The sequence below is a fragment of the Vanellus vanellus genome (assembly GCF_965231255.1).
Source record: "Vanellus vanellus genome assembly, chromosome: 19".
In the NCBI taxonomy this organism is placed as follows: Eukaryota; Metazoa; Chordata; class Aves; order Charadriiformes; family Charadriidae; genus Vanellus; species Vanellus vanellus.
The window spans coordinates 4,213,062-4,230,384 of NC_138924.1; the positions used below are offsets into that span (position 1 = coordinate 4,213,062).

The window sequence follows — 17,323 nt, forward strand, 5'->3', positions numbered from 1 at the left end:
AGAGAGTACAATTCCCTTTCCGCTGTGGGGAGGGATATGGGAAACTAAACATCTAGAACATTTAAGCTTTAGCTTTACTCTCTTGCTAGCATTTAAAATGCAGCAGAATACCCTGCTGGGAATTTCACACTCAGTTGAGAAAGTGGATGTGTCTGAATTTCTTACTACATGCAGTTCCCGAGTCTCGCCAGTGACTTCATTCTGCCTTTGTATTGCTCCTGAGAAGTAGAATAACTTGGTAAGCTGTTAAATCACAAATACGCTCCTTGAAACCAGTATTGACATATTAACAAGGCTACTGGAAACTGGGAAGAGATTAATTTTATTGTACAGATACATGTGTTTATACCAGACTGTTTTAAGTAGCTTGCTAAAATTTCCAGTTCCTTTACAAGAGCCAATAAAGAACACTTATTTTGTAACAACAGTAAAAGTGAAATTAGTACATTGGGGTTCTTTCTGTTAGTACAAACGACTGAGCTTTGCAGGCTTCAGAAATATTTTGAGGATTGTCTGTGTTGCACATCCTCCTCTGCATGAATAATATAGTTGTGGTGGTGTTGTTTGTTTGTTTGTTTGTTTTCCCTGCTTTTGGGAGTGGGGAAAAAACTTGTCAAATGATTTATCATGCTATAGATATGTGGTCACATCATCTATCCTGCGAAGTTGAGATGCTGGCAGTTGTGTGAAAAACCTTGATGTCATTGTTGCTGTAACTGGCACTAGCCTGTGGGCTGTAGGAATTTTAGATTTTCAGGATGTATTTTACACTGATGAGAAGTTAGTTTGTGGGTGGCAAGTCAATAGGTTTCACTTTTTAATGTTTACAGAATCCTGTCTGACACAGACTAAGTTTTGGTCTGCCTATTAAGTTTTTCTGTTCTCAGTGTGAGTCTTGTGAACCGCATACTTTGAATGCTTTATGGAAAAAATGAACCTCTGTTTAAATGCAGAATCTATTTTCTAGATAAACTGAACCTTTGAATTGTTTTTTATTCGATAGTGCTTCAGCCGTTATCATGTAATGTATGCAACTTTTGCTTGAAATGTTAATGCTGCAGTTCTACTGAGAGCAAAGGATGAAGTACAGTTTTCCTAAGTCACACTTCAGATATTCTGTCACACTGTCCAACTCCTGAGCTGTGAGATAAGGGGGTGATTTTTCCATGTGCTGTGTTTCCCAGTGATCGCCTTAGCCATCATGTCCCAGGAAAGATGTTTCTTTTGTGTTTCTTCATGTTCAGGGTTGAACTGGGTAGGAAGTGTGGGGACTTAATGCTTTTATTTAGGAGGAGTATGCACCTGGGAATAGCGTGGTATGAAACTGTACATTAAAATTTTGGCAAGTGGGTTATATTTGTTAAAATTAATTCCCTCTGTATTGTTGTCCTCAAGCAAAGGTCTTAGTTTTTTGCTTCAGTATCTACCTGATGCGCAGCACCTGTACTGGATGAGACCCCTATTGGATGCCCAGCACTGCTCCTCAGCTAACCCATTGTTAGCATGGGTTCAGCTGTATGTTTAACAAGAGTTTATAAAACTGCTAAGCTAAAATTCAGCTCTGTGCTGAAGTGCCGTTGGAGCTTTAGTCAGCTAAAATATGGCATTTTCATTCCGTTGTCTTATAAGGACGTTGCTCTCATTTAATTGGTGTAACTGTGTCATGGTTAATTGGCAGGTTATTTTGATCTAACCGTTTTGGATTATTTCTCTCTAGGACAGTGCTTTTAATGGTACATCAAGTTTGGTAATCAGGTAGCAAACCAAGAGATTTGGGAATAAAATTCCTCCTGAACAGCAGTGATTTCTTGACCCTGTCTGACACTTGTGAGTTGATCTGTTCTTAGAGGCCAAATTTACTTGGCTATGTAGCTGAACTTGAAATACCAAGTTCAGGGCTGGGAGACTGAAGTCTTGCTTGTCAAGAAGTATCTTTTGTAAGTTCATTCCTAATTTGTATTAAAAAAAAGAAAAGAAAGGATGTTCCTGACAATACTGCATTTCTTTTGGGGATACATTCAATTTTTTTTAGCGATTAAACACAAGTTTTTTTTCAAAATTAAAATACAATTATAAAAGTATAGCTAGGTTTTTGAATAGTAGTGTGTCACTGGATCATGAGTTCTCTGAAGTGCCTAGTTAAAAAAAAAACCAACAAAACCCAAACAAAACATACATGAGTTTGGTTGTGTTTTATAGACTTAGCTGAATAAAAATACCTTGTACTTTTGTTAGTGCAAGGATGTGAAATGCGTAGCTGTGTGAATTACTTTTTATACATGCTCAACACAACTTTTTATATTAAAAATTTATATTAAGGTCAAAGTTAATAAAGCTGGTAATGCTTCTCTTCAGTAAGAAAAAAAAATCTTTAATCTCTCCGTTGTTTTCACAAATACTTTGAAAAACTATGTTAAACTGGTATTTTGTGTAGGACAACTGTATATGGAAGGAAATACACATTTTAAAAAAAAATATTTGGGTTGTAAGGACACTTTCTTCAATAAAGAAAAGGTTTAAAACCTGAAATTAAACCTGTGATAATTTGAGTGGATGCAGTGTGAGACGGAAGCAGCAGTAATGAGTAATGGATGGTATGGCTTTTAGAACTAACTCATCCTTTAATGGAAGAGCTTTTCAGTGTTCTTTTGTGAGCACCTTCTTCATAGTCACAGATGTCGGCAGATGGATACTGCTGATTCACTGGTATAGATGATGTGCTGTCTCCACCTAAGCATAACTACAGTTGACTTTCATAGGAAGGCAGTGCAAATGCCTTAAAACTTGCTAAAGACTGCAGATTTCCAGCCGGGCTGTTTTCTGTTGTCATGAATCCTACGGAAAACAGATTCTTTTGATTTTTGTTTAATGGTGGTTTTATGTTTGCTGCTATGGTTTCTACGAAATACCTTGAATTTCTGCTTGAAGTAAATACACTGAAATAAATTTTCATTTTTTTGTTCCTCTTCAGGCCTTCGCACAATTTGATGCTGAAGGAGATGGCACGGTAGATGTGGAGAATATGCTGGAGGCTCTCAAGAATTCTAGTGGCGCTAATCTTCAAGGGGAGCTTAGCCATGTAATCAGGCAACTGCAAGCTTGTTCACTAGTTCCAGGTATGAGAACAGAGTGGCAAAACAAACTGTTTCCCATGTCCTGCCCTATATAAGAAGTGCCTCTTCAATAAATTGCTTTAATAGTGTTGTTTGTCCTAATCTCCTCAAAATCATAATCTTAAATTGTTCTTGCTTCTCTAGTATCAAATTAGTGAAGTTACAGTAAATTAAAAATTTCCCATAATTACATCCAGCTAACTTACTTTTATAAATAACCAGTATTTTCTTCTCTGTGTGGCTGGGGAGCTTTTTAATCCTTGTTTGGGTTATCTCACAGACAGAAAACAGTCCCTTGCAAAATTTTGGTGGGTGCCTAACTAATGCAGTGTGGTACTTGGTAACTGGAGGAATAAATCCTCCATTGAGTCTGTTTCAGGTGATGAGTCATATACTTTATTATTATTATATTGTGATTTAGCATTTGAAATCCTGCTAAAACATAATTCATGTTTTATAGCATATAGTTTGGAAAGTGTCAGTTTCCAGAATTTGATTTCTGGGATAAGTATCAGTTACTGGCTTTCCTTCCAAGCTTTTCATGATAAGTGGCTAAAGGGGATTTGCCTTAGAGGATGAGACGTGTTGGAATTGGCTGGTAGGTAAGTCAGAGGAGAGTATTCTATGCATCTAAATACACTGTGCTTCAGAGTACTGCTGTTCAGGACCTGAAATTTCTTAGGAGGTCGGTGGAGAGCATTAGGCACCTCTTTGAGAATAATCCACAATGCCAAAGCGAGACGCTTAGCGTAGCTCAAGGTGAGCGATGTGAGTACATCAGCTCGTTAGCCAAGCAGCATCTGTTCCACCTAGATATTGAAGGTAAGAGTTTGGAACTTTTGGGACAGCAAAATTAAGCATAAGAACTAAGATTTTTGGTGATTGTTTTGAACAGATTTAGGCATTTCAAGTAACTGGCAAAAATACTTGTCTGCAGCTTTCACAGTCCTGTAAAGGTTGCAGATTTGAGCTACTTCATATGGTGGAATGTAGTTCTGATGTCGGCTCCTGTGCTTAATTTGGATTTACCTAGTAATAGGATGTAGAGGGGGAAATGATGACTTGATTGAGTCAGATGTTGCAACAAAGATAGAAATAATATCTCTTTCTAGGTTTTATCGATATATTTTCTGAATCAAAAGAACGTCTTGGTCTTCATGCTTCAATGATACTGAGATTCTTGCACCGGAATCGGATTTCTAGTACTGCCATCCCTTACCCAGTGTTGGAGTACTTCAACAATATCTGTACTATGCGATCTTCTGTATTGAAAGATTCTTTAGATCGACTTCTCCTAAAAGAGCGAGGTATGTAGTATCTTCCTTTTTTTCAGGGTGGTAGCATAACCACAACTTGAAGATAAAATAAAAGACTTTCTTTTCTGTTTAATCTTTAACAGACATGACTTTTTATGAAGTCAGTCTGCATGTTTCTGTGTTTTTTGTTTTGTTTTGTTTTTTAAGGCACATAAATTGATTCCCTAACTGCCTAGCAATCTGAGTAACAGATTTGGATGTTCATATTTCTTCTGACCTGTTTCAGAATGATGGCAACTAATTTGCTTTATTCTCCATTCAGTCAAATATCTCTACTAGTTGCTGGAAACTTAGTTTCCATGTGAAGGTGAATGTTTTCTGAAGCTGACTGTTCAGTATTAAAAAAATAACTTATTGTTTTGGGGTGGAGGTAGGAAATCTTTCATTGTATTTCAGATAGGACTGTGCTGGTGTTCTCCCTAGAGGGAAGGCTCCTTTTCTTCACAGCTTGACCCGATGCTTTCAGATCTCTACTTTTATTGAAACAGATCAAGTACTTGGGGCAACACTCTGCTTTGTCCCTTCCCTAGAATAGCTGAATTGAGGTTTTCTCCATCATATTTTGCTTTTTCCTCTCATCTGTTTGTATTTTGGAATAATAATAATAAAGCACTGATGAGGCCAGTAACAAAAAAGAGGAGATAAAGGCTATTGAACTCCAGGCAAAGTAGGTGTTTTCATATTGCAAGTGGTAGATTGAGATTATTATGATTTCATCTGAAAGGAAACTTTGCTGTCTTCTAGGTTCTATCTGAAACACTTCTTCAGGAGCTGTGTTTTGTGCCAACAAGTTAATTTATATGAGATAATTATCATAAAGGTATCATAATTCTCGAAAACAAGCAAAAGAACGTTACGAGTGATTTGATTTCTTTGCAGAATACCCCAGTGACTTGAATGGTAATCAGGAGTCAGACAAACTGAAGTCTGTCACAAAGTGCTATACTCACATAGAAACCTCATCCAATTCCGCCGATATTGACAAGATGACAAACGGAGAAACGACATCCTTCTGGCAATCGGATGGGAGTGCTCGCTCACACTGGATACGGTGAGTGACACAGCGATAGGCAGCTGAGTTTAGGGGTAGTTCTTAGGTTTTACAGCCAGTGGGGTGTAGTCGGGAAAAAAAAAAAAAAAAAAAAAAATTGTGGAATTAATGAGTGACAGATGGATATAGTTGAAAGCAGAAGTCATTAATCTCTGCATAGTTTAAAGGCCTGATCACTAAGTAAAAGTGTTCACTTCTAAAATGTGTGCGTCTTCCATGCCTACCCGTACCCTTGTTTTGTAGCTAAGCTTTCCAAACTGCAGTGGTTAGTACTTGAATAGAAGCGCTTTGGCACTGTCTAGAAGGTTACTGCTCCATGAAACGGAAACGTTTAGTGGGTTTTCACTAGTATGTATAGAATGTATACTTAAAAAAAACAAACTAACAAAAAAAACCCAACAAAACAAAACCCACAGCTCATTTTGGTCATTATTGACACTACATTTTTATTCTTGAGGAATAAATTCTCAGTTGAAAAACTGAACAATGGAAAAATTCTACATTCTCACTATCAGAGATGACTGTCTTTCAAGTCAATTACAAGTTTTCTAATGAGTCCACTGTGATACAGAGTTGGTGATGCCTGTGAAGCGTTAGGTGATTTCCAGTGTGTGCTTTTGTTTGTGGTCAGTGGAAACTGAGCGAAGCTTAGCTAAAAGTGAAGTGCTTGACTTATCTTCTCTTTGCAAGAACTGTTTTATCTTCTTTGCTTTGCAGTTTAAAGATGAAACCAGATGTTGTTTTGAGACATCTGTCCATTGCGGTGGCAGCTAATGACCAGAGTTACATGCCACAGCAAGTTACAGTGGCAGTGGGAAGGAATGCCAGCAGTCTTCAGGAGGTCCGAGATGTTCACATTCCAAGCAATATCACTGGCTACGTAACACTGTTGGAAAACGCTAACATTAGTCAGATGTGTGAGTCAATAAAGATACCATTGGTATATTGTTTTGCTGCTGCTTTGAAGGTGAAAGGTTGGGTAGATCATAGAATGGTGTGTTGAAATGTCAGTCATTAGAGCAGAAACTTTTGACCTTATCCTTGGGTGAGAGAAAGTGTTTTCCTTGTAGTTTAATTTTTAGCCTACAAGAGAGTCTTCTGAGTCTTTCTCATGGCATCTGTCTAACTTGGGCTAAGGGTTGAAGAGCTAGAATGACTAAAGGTGCAGTTTTAGCCTATCAATTTGAAGGCACTAGACAATTTTAAAATATCTTTGCTTGCACCGTGAAAGCATATGTTGGATAATAGTATCTAGCAAAAAATCTGCTTTTGAGCAACTCTTTCTATTTTTTTTTTTTTTTTTTTTTTTTGTTAGCAAAACTCTGAAGCTGGTCAGATGATTTTTGTAAAGCAGGTTTTATGCTAAGGATTTTTAAGTAGTGTTATTTTTAAGTCTGGTAGATGTGTGGGTGCTATATTGGAATCAATCGGAGGAAAGCTGCTGCTTCCTAAGATGGTTTCTGCAGCTTCAGAAATTTTGTTCCTTCAGTTCAAATGGGCGCTTTTCACTAAGCTGAGCTTTTCGCTGCCACCGAAGCGGGCAGCAAGGATGTTGTTCCTCAGAACTGACTAGGACAATGTTAGCTATGCAAACTGCTCAAGAACTTTATGTGAAAATTTTTATGTAACTTAAAACTTTGCTTTTAGGCTTTAATCTTTTTTTTCCCCTATCTTCTCCACTACCACTCCCAAGATACTTCCTATGTATGTGGGTAAAAGGTACTGGTGAAATAATCTACTCTCAGGGTCTTTTGCTACTTTTTTTCATAATTTCTAGCGGTGCAATATGTAATGGATCACACAGGCCATTCAAAGGCTAAATTTTCCAAATCGTAGGGTGCCTGGTGAAGAAACACATATATAGTTGTCTCTATGTGGGAGTACTGTTGCATATCTGCTGCCATTTTTCTAAGAGGTTTTGCAGTAATTACTGTTTTGAATATCTAGATTCTTCTGGATCTAATCCAGCAGAAGAAATGGGGAAAAAAATTCTATTTTGTGTGTTGACAGATGTACAGATAAACATCAAGCGTTGCCTTAGTGATGGCTGTGACACTAGAATCCATGGACTCAGGGCCATCGGTTATCAAAGAGTTAAGAAGGTGGGCGTCTCTGTGTGTGATGCTTCAGCTATCTGGTACTGGTCTCTGCTGACCTCTCTGGTAACAGCTTCCATGGAAACAAATCCAGCATTCGTTCACACTATTTTACAAAATACTCAGTAAGTACCAAACTTCCATGGTGTGTCATTTATATATTTATTTAATACTTCCAGCTTTAGTAAACTAATCTACCTTGTGTAATTGGTTTCCACTCCCTCCACTGAGGTGTTTAAACATCGTTTTAGCTATCGTGCTGTTTAAATTTTGATATTTCTTTTATCCATCTGCACGTACTAGAACAAGTGTAATTCTCCTTCCTGCTGTATCTAATCTAGTTGTTAAGCCAAGACTGAACGGACACTGAAAAATGTTTTTTACCCATCCTTTGGCTTGTAATATTTTTGAGAAGCCTAAACTCATTAATTTTCTGTGTTAATATTATTGATTATAAATAATGGACACCTTCCACTTAGGAAAGGAGCTTTAATTAAGCTTAATTTTCAGCAAATTTTGGCTTGTGTAATGCCTTGTCGTGCGTTGCATGAGGATATAGTCACTTATGTGCAATATCTCTGTGCAGATGTTTGTTTGAGATGATTTGCTGTTTTCAGTGTAACGTTTCCACATTTGACTGCCAAACACTTCTGCTCGATGACTTGAAGGATTGGAATCCTAATAAAGTCGCTACACACCCACATCAACTTTTATAGAGCTTAGTTAACATGATCCCACCATTTAAGAGTACTGCTGTCATTAGGTTAATGACTACTGTAGGCTAAAGTCCATTAAGCCTATCCTTAATTAGTGTCACCTATGAAACCACTTTAAATAACTTTATACGTGCTTACATCTGAGGCAAGTTCATAGTTCCAAGCTTTACTAAAACTGAGAGCCTTCAGTTGTGCCGCAGTTTAGATATTTGTTAGAAATATAATACGGATCCTGAGCTAATAAAGCCTAAAAAAGTTATGGAGAAGTCTTGACTAAAAACATGCATTCCGGAATTACAAATTAGTGTTTGGAATTATGAAGCAAAATCCTAAACTTTAGTATTGGATAGAATGACTTTGAAACGGCTTAAGAATTCCTCTTTTCAGGGATTATTACATTATCTTAGGAAATCAAACAAAAATTCTCATCTGAGCTAACAGGTTTCTCTCTTGGTTTCTGTAATTATCTGGAAGAATTTGAAAGCAATTTTCCCTTTCTTAACGAGCTCTTACTCAATTCTAGAACTATTTAAAATGGAGCAGTACTTGGACACTAAGCTATTTCTAATGCTGTCACAGATTTAATTCAGAACCCCTTGATTTATTTGTCTCATTAAATCTGAGATCGAGGCTGAGATTCAAGATTACCTAGCAGTCGTTGGACTTTCCCCACCTAGAATGCAATACTGCTCTTACCTTTTGAACAGATTCTTTGTGTAAATAGATTTTCTGCATTCAGAATCTATTTGTAGAGACCTACCCGTATAAAGGATGAAGATTTGAATGTCTAATTAATTTTAGAAGGCTGTTTTCTGATTCTGATGTCATTTTCTGTCCTTTTTACTAGGAAAGCACTGCAACACATGCCACCTCTATCCCTAACACCGGGCTCTACAGATTTTTCAAGCTTCTTGTCTCCGAATGTTTTGGAAGAAGTCGATAGCTTCCTTATAAGAATAACAAGGTGAGGTTGTATTGATGTATTTTGATGTAGTGGAAAATGGTTTAGAAGAATTTATATGGCAAACCTATCTCACTTTTACTCACCTGCTCTGTTTTTTTTAGTATCTTGAAAAATTCAAAGACATTAAGAAACAGGCACCTTAGATTTTTCCGTGTGATCACTATTTGTCTTTATTTAAAAACAAAGCGTCCTGAGTTTTCTTTTCATGCTGTTGTATTTTTTCCCTCCCCAGCTGTTGTACGACTCCAGAGGTTGAACTTACACTCTTGGCCTTTGCCTTAGCCAGGGGGAGTGTCGCTAAAGTGCTGAGTTCTCTTTGTACAATCACTGATCATCTGGACACTCCATACAAGGCTTCATCCCTTATCGCTTCCATGGCAACAGTCAGACAGAACCTGCTGTATAAATACGGTAAATGAAGACTTGTTGGATCCTTTACTATACATACTTAAGACAATATGCACCTTTGAGTTGTTTTACTACTTCTGCTGGGGTTTAAAATTATAGGACTTCTAAATTAACAACTCTTACCAAGAAGATGCAGCCCACAAAGCTGAACCGCCCTAAAAGTTGTTAATTAGATCAGCTTTCTGTGATTGAAGAATTGAATCAGGTGCCACCATTTTGAGGGAGAAAACTTTGTAGATAGTGGCCCCTGTATCAAGATGGTGATAGTGTTTGTATTGTATAAAAGGCAAATGACAGCAAGTGTTTTTATTCTTCCAGTAACACACTTAACTTCTTTGGGTGTTTAGCCTCAGTAAGTGGTCTCTCTTGCAGACGTATGCCTGTGCACAAATTTAAAATGTGGTTTAAATGTAATGTCATTAGCATCTGCTTACAGTTCTTTATTTTCACTTTTATAAATCAACCTGTGTATGTAATAGGTGTAGAGCTGCGTGTGGCCTGGCGTAAGGTGTAAGATTTTGGTGTATTGACTGCACTTGTCTGATAAATCTGTATTTTCTCAAGTGTCAACTTCTGAGATTACTGTTAGTCTCTCATGAAGAATTTTTCCCTTTTTTTGCCTTCTGGTAGGTTTTGTCAGGAATTCTTGGCTTGTGCCAAAGAGTACATTAATATATAGTTATTGTATCGGTATTTACTTTTCAAAAGTTTGAAAGTTGTTTCATTTTTCCCAGAGTACCCGCTGCCTTTTGCAGGGCAAGAGTAGTATTTCATGTATTGTGAATTCCAAAGTGTACAAACAGTTGAGAGAACATTGTTTGTCATGATTTTCTTTGTCCTTGTGTCCATATCTAGAACTTTAGCTTTGATAGATTACTGTATCCCTTATACTCCAGTTTCTTCCCCTTTTTTTTTTTGTCTGACAATGGTAAAAAGCTCATAGTACTGTAAGTTTTTTTATTTGTTTTCTGTGTGAGGAACTTAAAACTGGAAAATAGGCTTTTTATTTTATGAATTTGATAAACCTGTTAATTCTCTTATTTAGGAAAACCATTACGACTAACTCTGCAAGCATGTGATGTAAAGGGAAAAGAAGATAAATCAGGGCCTGAAAACCTCCTTGTAGAGCCATGGACTGGGGATGGTAAGAGCTCATACCTAAAATCCAGAATATTCAGCCGGAAAAAAAGGCTGTTAACAAGGCTATAGTGCTGTTGCGTATATATTTATATATATATTTGGTGCTACTTGATAGTTTAATGATATGGAAAATCTGTAAAAAATCACAAAAAAACCCCAACAACAATCACCTCCCTGAACAATATGTAGATTCTGTTTTACAACAAGGTGTGGGTTTCTCAGGAGCCCGTTTATTGTCAAAGCAAAACAAAGAAAGACATGATTGGGTTTTGGGGAGAATTACTGATATTCTACGGGAAAGTCAGCAATGAGCTGTCACAAGAAAATTATACCAGAGCACATTTTGTGGGTTGAAGTCATGAATCATTCCCTGCTAGTTTCCCAAATATTGTTGGAGAGATGTGGTAGAAATCATTGAAATTTTCACTGACTGCACGTAACTATTAATTCTCCTTTAAAGCCTGTCTTTGTTAATGCAATGTTTTTATGTACTGGATGCAGCCTAAAGAAAGATCTTTGTATTTCTTGGCCTCCTTTTTAAGGACCTAATCCTTTTTAAAAATTGTGTTTTGTCTTGTGCAGTGCTACTGGTAAATGAAAGCTGTTGTGATAGAAAATCGGGTACATTCTGAATGCTTATTTTACCCCTTTGTTTGCTCGTGCGTGGTGTTTGATTTTTATTCTTTAGTTATTTTGTGGATTGGCTTCTGTTGTTTTATGGATCGCAGTTTGGGGAACAGTGAATCACATCAGTGAACAGAGCCACACGCCAAAGTAATATTTGGGAGTTACTAATAACCTTTAATGGGGAAACACTCTTGAGATTGCTGCGGATGCTGCAGCCCCAGAGAGACACTGGCTGGAGAGACCAGTCTATGCTCTGTGGGAGCGTGTACTAACATGATACAGTCTTTTTACTTGTCTTCTACTCTTTCATTTGGAAACACTTCCTAATGAGCATTTCACTAGAAAAGCATCATGTTCTTGTTTCCCTCTTCAGCCCACAATCTTAGTATTCTCTTTCAAAGAGCTTGCGCTAGCAGTCCTTCCAACCTCATTCCATTCCCACTGCTGCTTTAGGTTTTCTTACTGAAACTGGGAAGACCAGAGCAAGTATCATTCTTTCTACTGGAACTGAATCTTCATTTCAAGTGACACAAATTAGAATAAAGGTATGTAGTTCCTTTGTGCTTTTCAGGGAGAAGACTTGCTTTTTTTCCCTAATGGTAGAGTCGAATTAGAATTTTTTCTTTTTTGTTGTGAACTGAAATTTTAAATTCGTCATGCAGTAGTGTTATTTTCAGGTTTTACTTTTATGTAAGTCACAGGGAACTTAAGGAAATGGTGGTCTTAAATTGTTTCAGGATGCCACAAGTGTACAGTAAAGACATTTTGCATTGCTTTTGTCTCTGTCTTGTGATATACTCAAGCCAGTGAGCCTTGGGTGCATGCTTTTTCTCTAAAGAGTGTGGATTTATTTGTAGGTTTATATACCTTATACTTAAAATAATTTTTCAAATCCGTGAATAGCAGATTTCAAGAGATATAGCATGTGAATTCAGACTAAATGTAGGGTCTTTTAAATTCTTTTTAGAGACATCAGTGTAATTTGAACACTTGGCACAATTTTATCTAGTTTAAAAGCAAGACCTTGTGATGAAATCTCATGGCCAGAACAAAACTTCAGAGACATTTCTGCAGCTGGATTGATTGATTTATTTTAGACAAAGCAGTAGTTTAATTCCTGGGCCAGCTAGGGTGCTTGCAGAGGGATAAACATAGCAAATATTAACCATGTGCGTGATCCTGGTTCAGTGACTTATTCTAAGTTTTCATAACATTTAGAGAAATGTATTTCACTTTTCTTTAGGCAAAAAGTGCAATTCCAGAGATCAGTATTGTCAGTATTTAGTTGTTTTCCATATCTTTTTTTTTTTTTTCTCTGTGAAAGCAAGACCTTTTTTTATTGTCAGCTTTTTAATACATTGCACTGCATTTGTTCTTTTAGGTCCGAAGAGGTGCCATTGGGGCCCAGTGTGGACTGGTGTTTGCTTATAATAGCGCTACAGAAAAGTTCCATGCAGAGGAACACTTCAAAAGATTTGAAAGCTACGACAAATGGAAGCTGCGGGAATTCAAACAATTTTTAAAAAACAGGTATAGGCAGACTTTTTGTAATGAATACATGGAAAATAAATGTTATACTAGATCTTTTTGCAATGCCGCTTGAACTACTGAGGTTTGTTCCCAATGACTTAAAGATGATGCATCATTTGTTACTTGTTTGATTTTAATGAGCCTCAATTTGATGTGTTTGAGGAAATATGTATATAGCTGTTGTTTTCAACCTCTTGATTCAAAGACCTGTTTAAAAAGGGATATAACAAAACAAACTTTCTACTTGAGGTGCAGATCACTGATAACAAATAATTTATAGGGAGATCATATGTTAATTAGCTTTTATTAAGTTATTTTCTCAGTGTTGCTTAGGAGTCAGGGCAGGTTAGGGACCATGACTAAAAAGATTTCCTTAATTTTCTTACCTTGCATGTGATAGAGTTTGGGTATGTGAAAGCTTCTGTGGTCTCTCTTCTCATTTTATAGGCAGAACATGCTAAAAATATTTGGGTAGAACATCAACAGCTTTGCAGTTTCTTTAAAATTTTTCTTTACAAAGTTTGTTACATTCTTTTATACGTAGAAGCAGTTGTTCATGTGATGATTTGGGAGATGATGATCCTATTGGCTGGTTTGAAGTGGAAGAAGAATGGGATGAAGTTGATGTCAAAATGCAGCAATGCAGAATTTCGCAAGTAAGACACCATGAGAATCCATTCCCAGTCACAGTGAGCAGAGGCTCATCCCTGTGCTTTGTTGTAATGCCACTTGAAATAAATGTAACTCGCTTTTGTGCTAGGATAAATCTTCTGGGTAGAGGGAAAAATCAGCAGGCTTCTAGTTAAATGAATGATTCAACTTTTGTCCTCTGTGTTTTATTTTATTTTTTTTTTTTACATACACATGCATAGCTGTAGTTAAATGGTCCTTCAGGATCAAATTTAATGCAAAATTACGTGATAATGCACAGACTCGTGGCTTTATCGTGAGGAAATATTCCTACAAAGGATTACATGCTTGTTGCTTTATTCTAATATATAGACAAATTAACTACTGCATAGTTACAGCATTTATTCTTTCAGAGCCAGGGTCTTCAACCCTTGTTTTAAGCGACAAAAAATTACTAAGGGGTTCCATCAGTTAGGTTGATTTCCTTGAGGAATGTGAGACTTCTCTGTTCCAAGAGTGGCAGAATATGGTTTTGGTTCGTAGTGCTTAAGTAGGAAACTTTGCTTTTCAGACCCTGCGTTTATCTTGTTTCTGGAGTCAGCTCCAATCCTTTTTTTATACTGTGGAAATTAGTAGTAGTGGTGCACAGATATAAGTCAACTGGGAATTTTTCTAAACCTGTCACTGCTTGCTAAGACATCCTGCTGTTGTCTGTGTAACCCTTAGTCCCTGAGACTTGTGAGTGTGCAGTTACTGAGTACATTTAGATGGCAGAACTTGCTGTTCCCTTCAGCTTTGCCTTCTGTACCTCACTGTGGACAGATTGCATAGAAGTTATTTTTTAAATATTACATATTGATCCTCTGTTTGTTTTTAAATGCAGCTAGTATTTTTTTAAAACTGCAAAAATGCTGTAACTAGAGAGCCAAGGAACAATATGCAGAATGAATGGAACTGATAATGAGTTAACTAACTTTGCAGATGCTTGTGGAGGTCACAAAACCATCACTGTGACTTTTTTGGATGTGAGGAGAGTTCAAGCTTAGCCTGAATGAGGCTCGGTATTTTAAGCTTCGGGGGGTGATTGACAGGGAATAAGGCTTGGTGCCCCTACCTCTCCTGCAGTCTCCTCATATATGCCTGCTCATGTCTTTTAAAAGCCGAATTTGTACTAACTTTTAAACCCAGATCTTGTGCTGTGTTTGTATCCTTCCAGTACTTGATGATAAAGTTCTTGTGCACAAGACAAGACACGGCAGAACGGCTCGGAGTTCAAGGCCTGAATGTTCTGGGCTATCTTCGGCCTATGCGAGACGAGCCCAATAGGAGCATGAACTGCTTGCAGTGCCGGAAAGCGGATGATGATACCGTTTGTGGCACAACTCTTCTCCTGAAGACGCTTCATTTCATCCAGCAGCTGGCACAGGACCTGGTAATTTTACTTAGTTCTTTTTAAATGCGTATTTACGATGCTAACAGTAATAAGGCACTGCTAACAGTAATTGTGAATGGGTGAAGTCTTGCTACTAGGTACGAGTGACTGTTAAAACTATGCTGTGGAGGAAGAAAAATGGTTTCTGAAAAATAGCGTTCTGTGTATGTTTACTGAAGTTGACTAGGAATATAAAAACATAGAATCATAGAATGGTTTAGGTTGGAAGGGACCTTGGAGATCATCTCGTTCCACCCCCCTGCCCTGGGCAGGGACACCTCCTACCAGCCCAGGTTGCTCCAAGCCCCGTCCAACCTGGCCTTGAACACTTCCAGGGATGGGGCAGCCACAGCTTCTCTGGGCAACCTGGTGCTTCACCACCCTCACAGTCAAGAATTTCTTCCTAATATCCATTCTAAATCTCCCCTCTTTCAGTTTGAAGCCATTCCCCCTTGTCCTATCACTACATGCCCTTGTAAAAAGGTCCTCCCCAGCTCTCCTGTAGCCCCTTTAGGTACTGGAAGGGGCTCTAAGGTCTTCTCCAGGCTGAACAAGCCCCAACTCTCTCAGCCTGTCTTCATAGGAGAGGTGCTCCAGCCCTCTGGTCATCTTTGTGGCCCTCCTCTGGACCCACTCCAACAGGTCCATGTCCTTCTTATATTGGAGACTTTGGGTCCAGAAGAGAGTTAAGGACCATTTTTCAGTATCAGGTTACAAGGCGAGTTAAGCAGATGCAACCGAAGGATGCTGCACTGTTTATTAGATAATGAAGCTATTTCTGAAGCAAGCATGGGGGAAAGTGCTTAGAGAGGTAGCTAAAAAAGTTGGATAGATTAAAACACGTCCTCTTTTTATCTGAAATAATTCTGTAAATATCTAGGGTGAGACGTATTCAGTTAAGAGGCCTGGCTGGTATATGCTGATGTATGTCAGTATGATGTACCCCACTTCTGAGGGTATATGTCAAAATTGTGTTTTGTTCATACAGTGCATGCATCAGTGCCTTTTCAACTTCAGTTCTCAACCATGGGCAGTCTCGTTTTGGCCGTTACTTACTTTCAGTCAAATTAGGTGAAGAGGTAGAGGTTGTAAAGTCTTTCGGTGGTGGAGCACAGTGATGGGGGACGATACGTCCAGAAAGAGGAGAGGGAATCCTTGTTAGTAGCTCTGTGAAGGGGAAGGTTTCAGCATGAGCTATCACATTTAGACACTGGAATATCCATGAAAGAGCATACTGGATTTCATGTTAGCTGCAAATTTATAGGCAATGAGGCTGCTTTAAGCCCAGTGCTCAGGGGTTTACTTTTTATATGTGTGTTCTGTATAGAGTTAATTTTCCAATCCTGCCTTTTCTTTGCCTTTTTAAGGTTCAACAGAAGGAGAGTGGATTAAAATACAAGTCATTTTTAGATTTCACGGGCCTTGATTTGCAGCTGTTCTGGAACTTTTACAATAAACTTCACCAAAAGTAAGTCACTTCTTTACTGTGTGGTGAAGCACCAGTCTGCATGTGTATGTATAAATAAAGTATGCTTAGTTTAGTTGCAGCAGTTTCTTCTTCCTAAACTACATTATTTATATAAATAACATTTTCTTACTGCTGCCATATGTGTTTAACTACAGTGTTATGTAGAAGTTTGAGATGTAGATTAATTTAGCTGGTAGCTATACTTTTTTTGGCTATGTGCTCTCTACTCAGTGTTTTTTATCCATCTGAGATGGTGACTTTCATAGCATTATCTATTCGGTGCAGAAGAGCTTCTTTTCTAGGTTTTGCTTCTGTTTGTTGTATGTTTTGTTACAGCCCAAGGGAAGAATGCATCTCTGCTCAAACAATGCTATTGCAGCTTCTCCAGAGCTGCTTCTCTGTACTTACTGGAGACAATAAAACTGCGAAACCTCAAGAAACTTCTCAGAGCAAAACATCTGGTCACACAGAAGCTGCAGAAGAGCTTTATAGACATTTGTGTGAAGGTAATTTATGAATATATTAACTGTTTTGTCTGTTCTGGCTTACAAGTGTGTTGCGATAGTTAATATTTGGGAAAAGATATTTATTCCTAGAGGCCAAGTCAGCTACCGTTCCTTCGTTTCTTCTTCAGGTCAGTGGGGGCTAATTAATCTATAATGATGAAACTCTCCTTGAGCCTATGAAATGGTTTTATAGACTTCCTGACAACCTGTAATCTGGCAGCAGCTGCAATAGAAAACTTTTCAAACATGTCATGCAAACATGAACCAGCAATGTGATCCTTTAACTGTAATGTTACTGGGGTTTGTTTATTTCTGAAATTTCATAT

The 17,323-nt window shown here is 37.8% G+C and overlaps 1 protein-coding gene across 1 annotated transcript in view; it reads left to right on the forward strand.

The window, feature by feature from the left end:
* The window catches only part of ZZEF1 (zinc finger ZZ-type and EF-hand domain containing 1), a gene marked incomplete at its 5' end in the record, with an annotated part of 61,004 nt that overhangs the window by 1,116 nt on the left and 42,565 nt on the right, over nucleotides 1–17,323 (forward strand). The window contains 14 exons of the mRNA XM_082492905.1: nucleotides 2,972–3,116; nucleotides 4,226–4,420; nucleotides 5,309–5,480; nucleotides 6,198–6,397; nucleotides 7,491–7,701; nucleotides 9,140–9,256; nucleotides 9,489–9,667; nucleotides 10,710–10,808; nucleotides 11,885–11,976; nucleotides 12,813–12,961; nucleotides 13,506–13,617; nucleotides 14,808–15,023; nucleotides 16,391–16,491; nucleotides 16,828–16,997. Of these exons, the coding sequence (XP_082349031.1) occupies nucleotides 2,972–3,116; nucleotides 4,226–4,420; nucleotides 5,309–5,480; nucleotides 6,198–6,397; nucleotides 7,491–7,701; nucleotides 9,140–9,256; nucleotides 9,489–9,667; nucleotides 10,710–10,808; nucleotides 11,885–11,976; nucleotides 12,813–12,961; nucleotides 13,506–13,617; nucleotides 14,808–15,023; nucleotides 16,391–16,491; nucleotides 16,828–16,997 (2,158 nt within the window). The remainder of the gene's footprint in view (nucleotides 1–2,971; nucleotides 3,117–4,225; nucleotides 4,421–5,308; nucleotides 5,481–6,197; nucleotides 6,398–7,490; nucleotides 7,702–9,139; nucleotides 9,257–9,488; nucleotides 9,668–10,709; nucleotides 10,809–11,884; nucleotides 11,977–12,812; nucleotides 12,962–13,505; nucleotides 13,618–14,807; nucleotides 15,024–16,390; nucleotides 16,492–16,827; nucleotides 16,998–17,323) is intronic.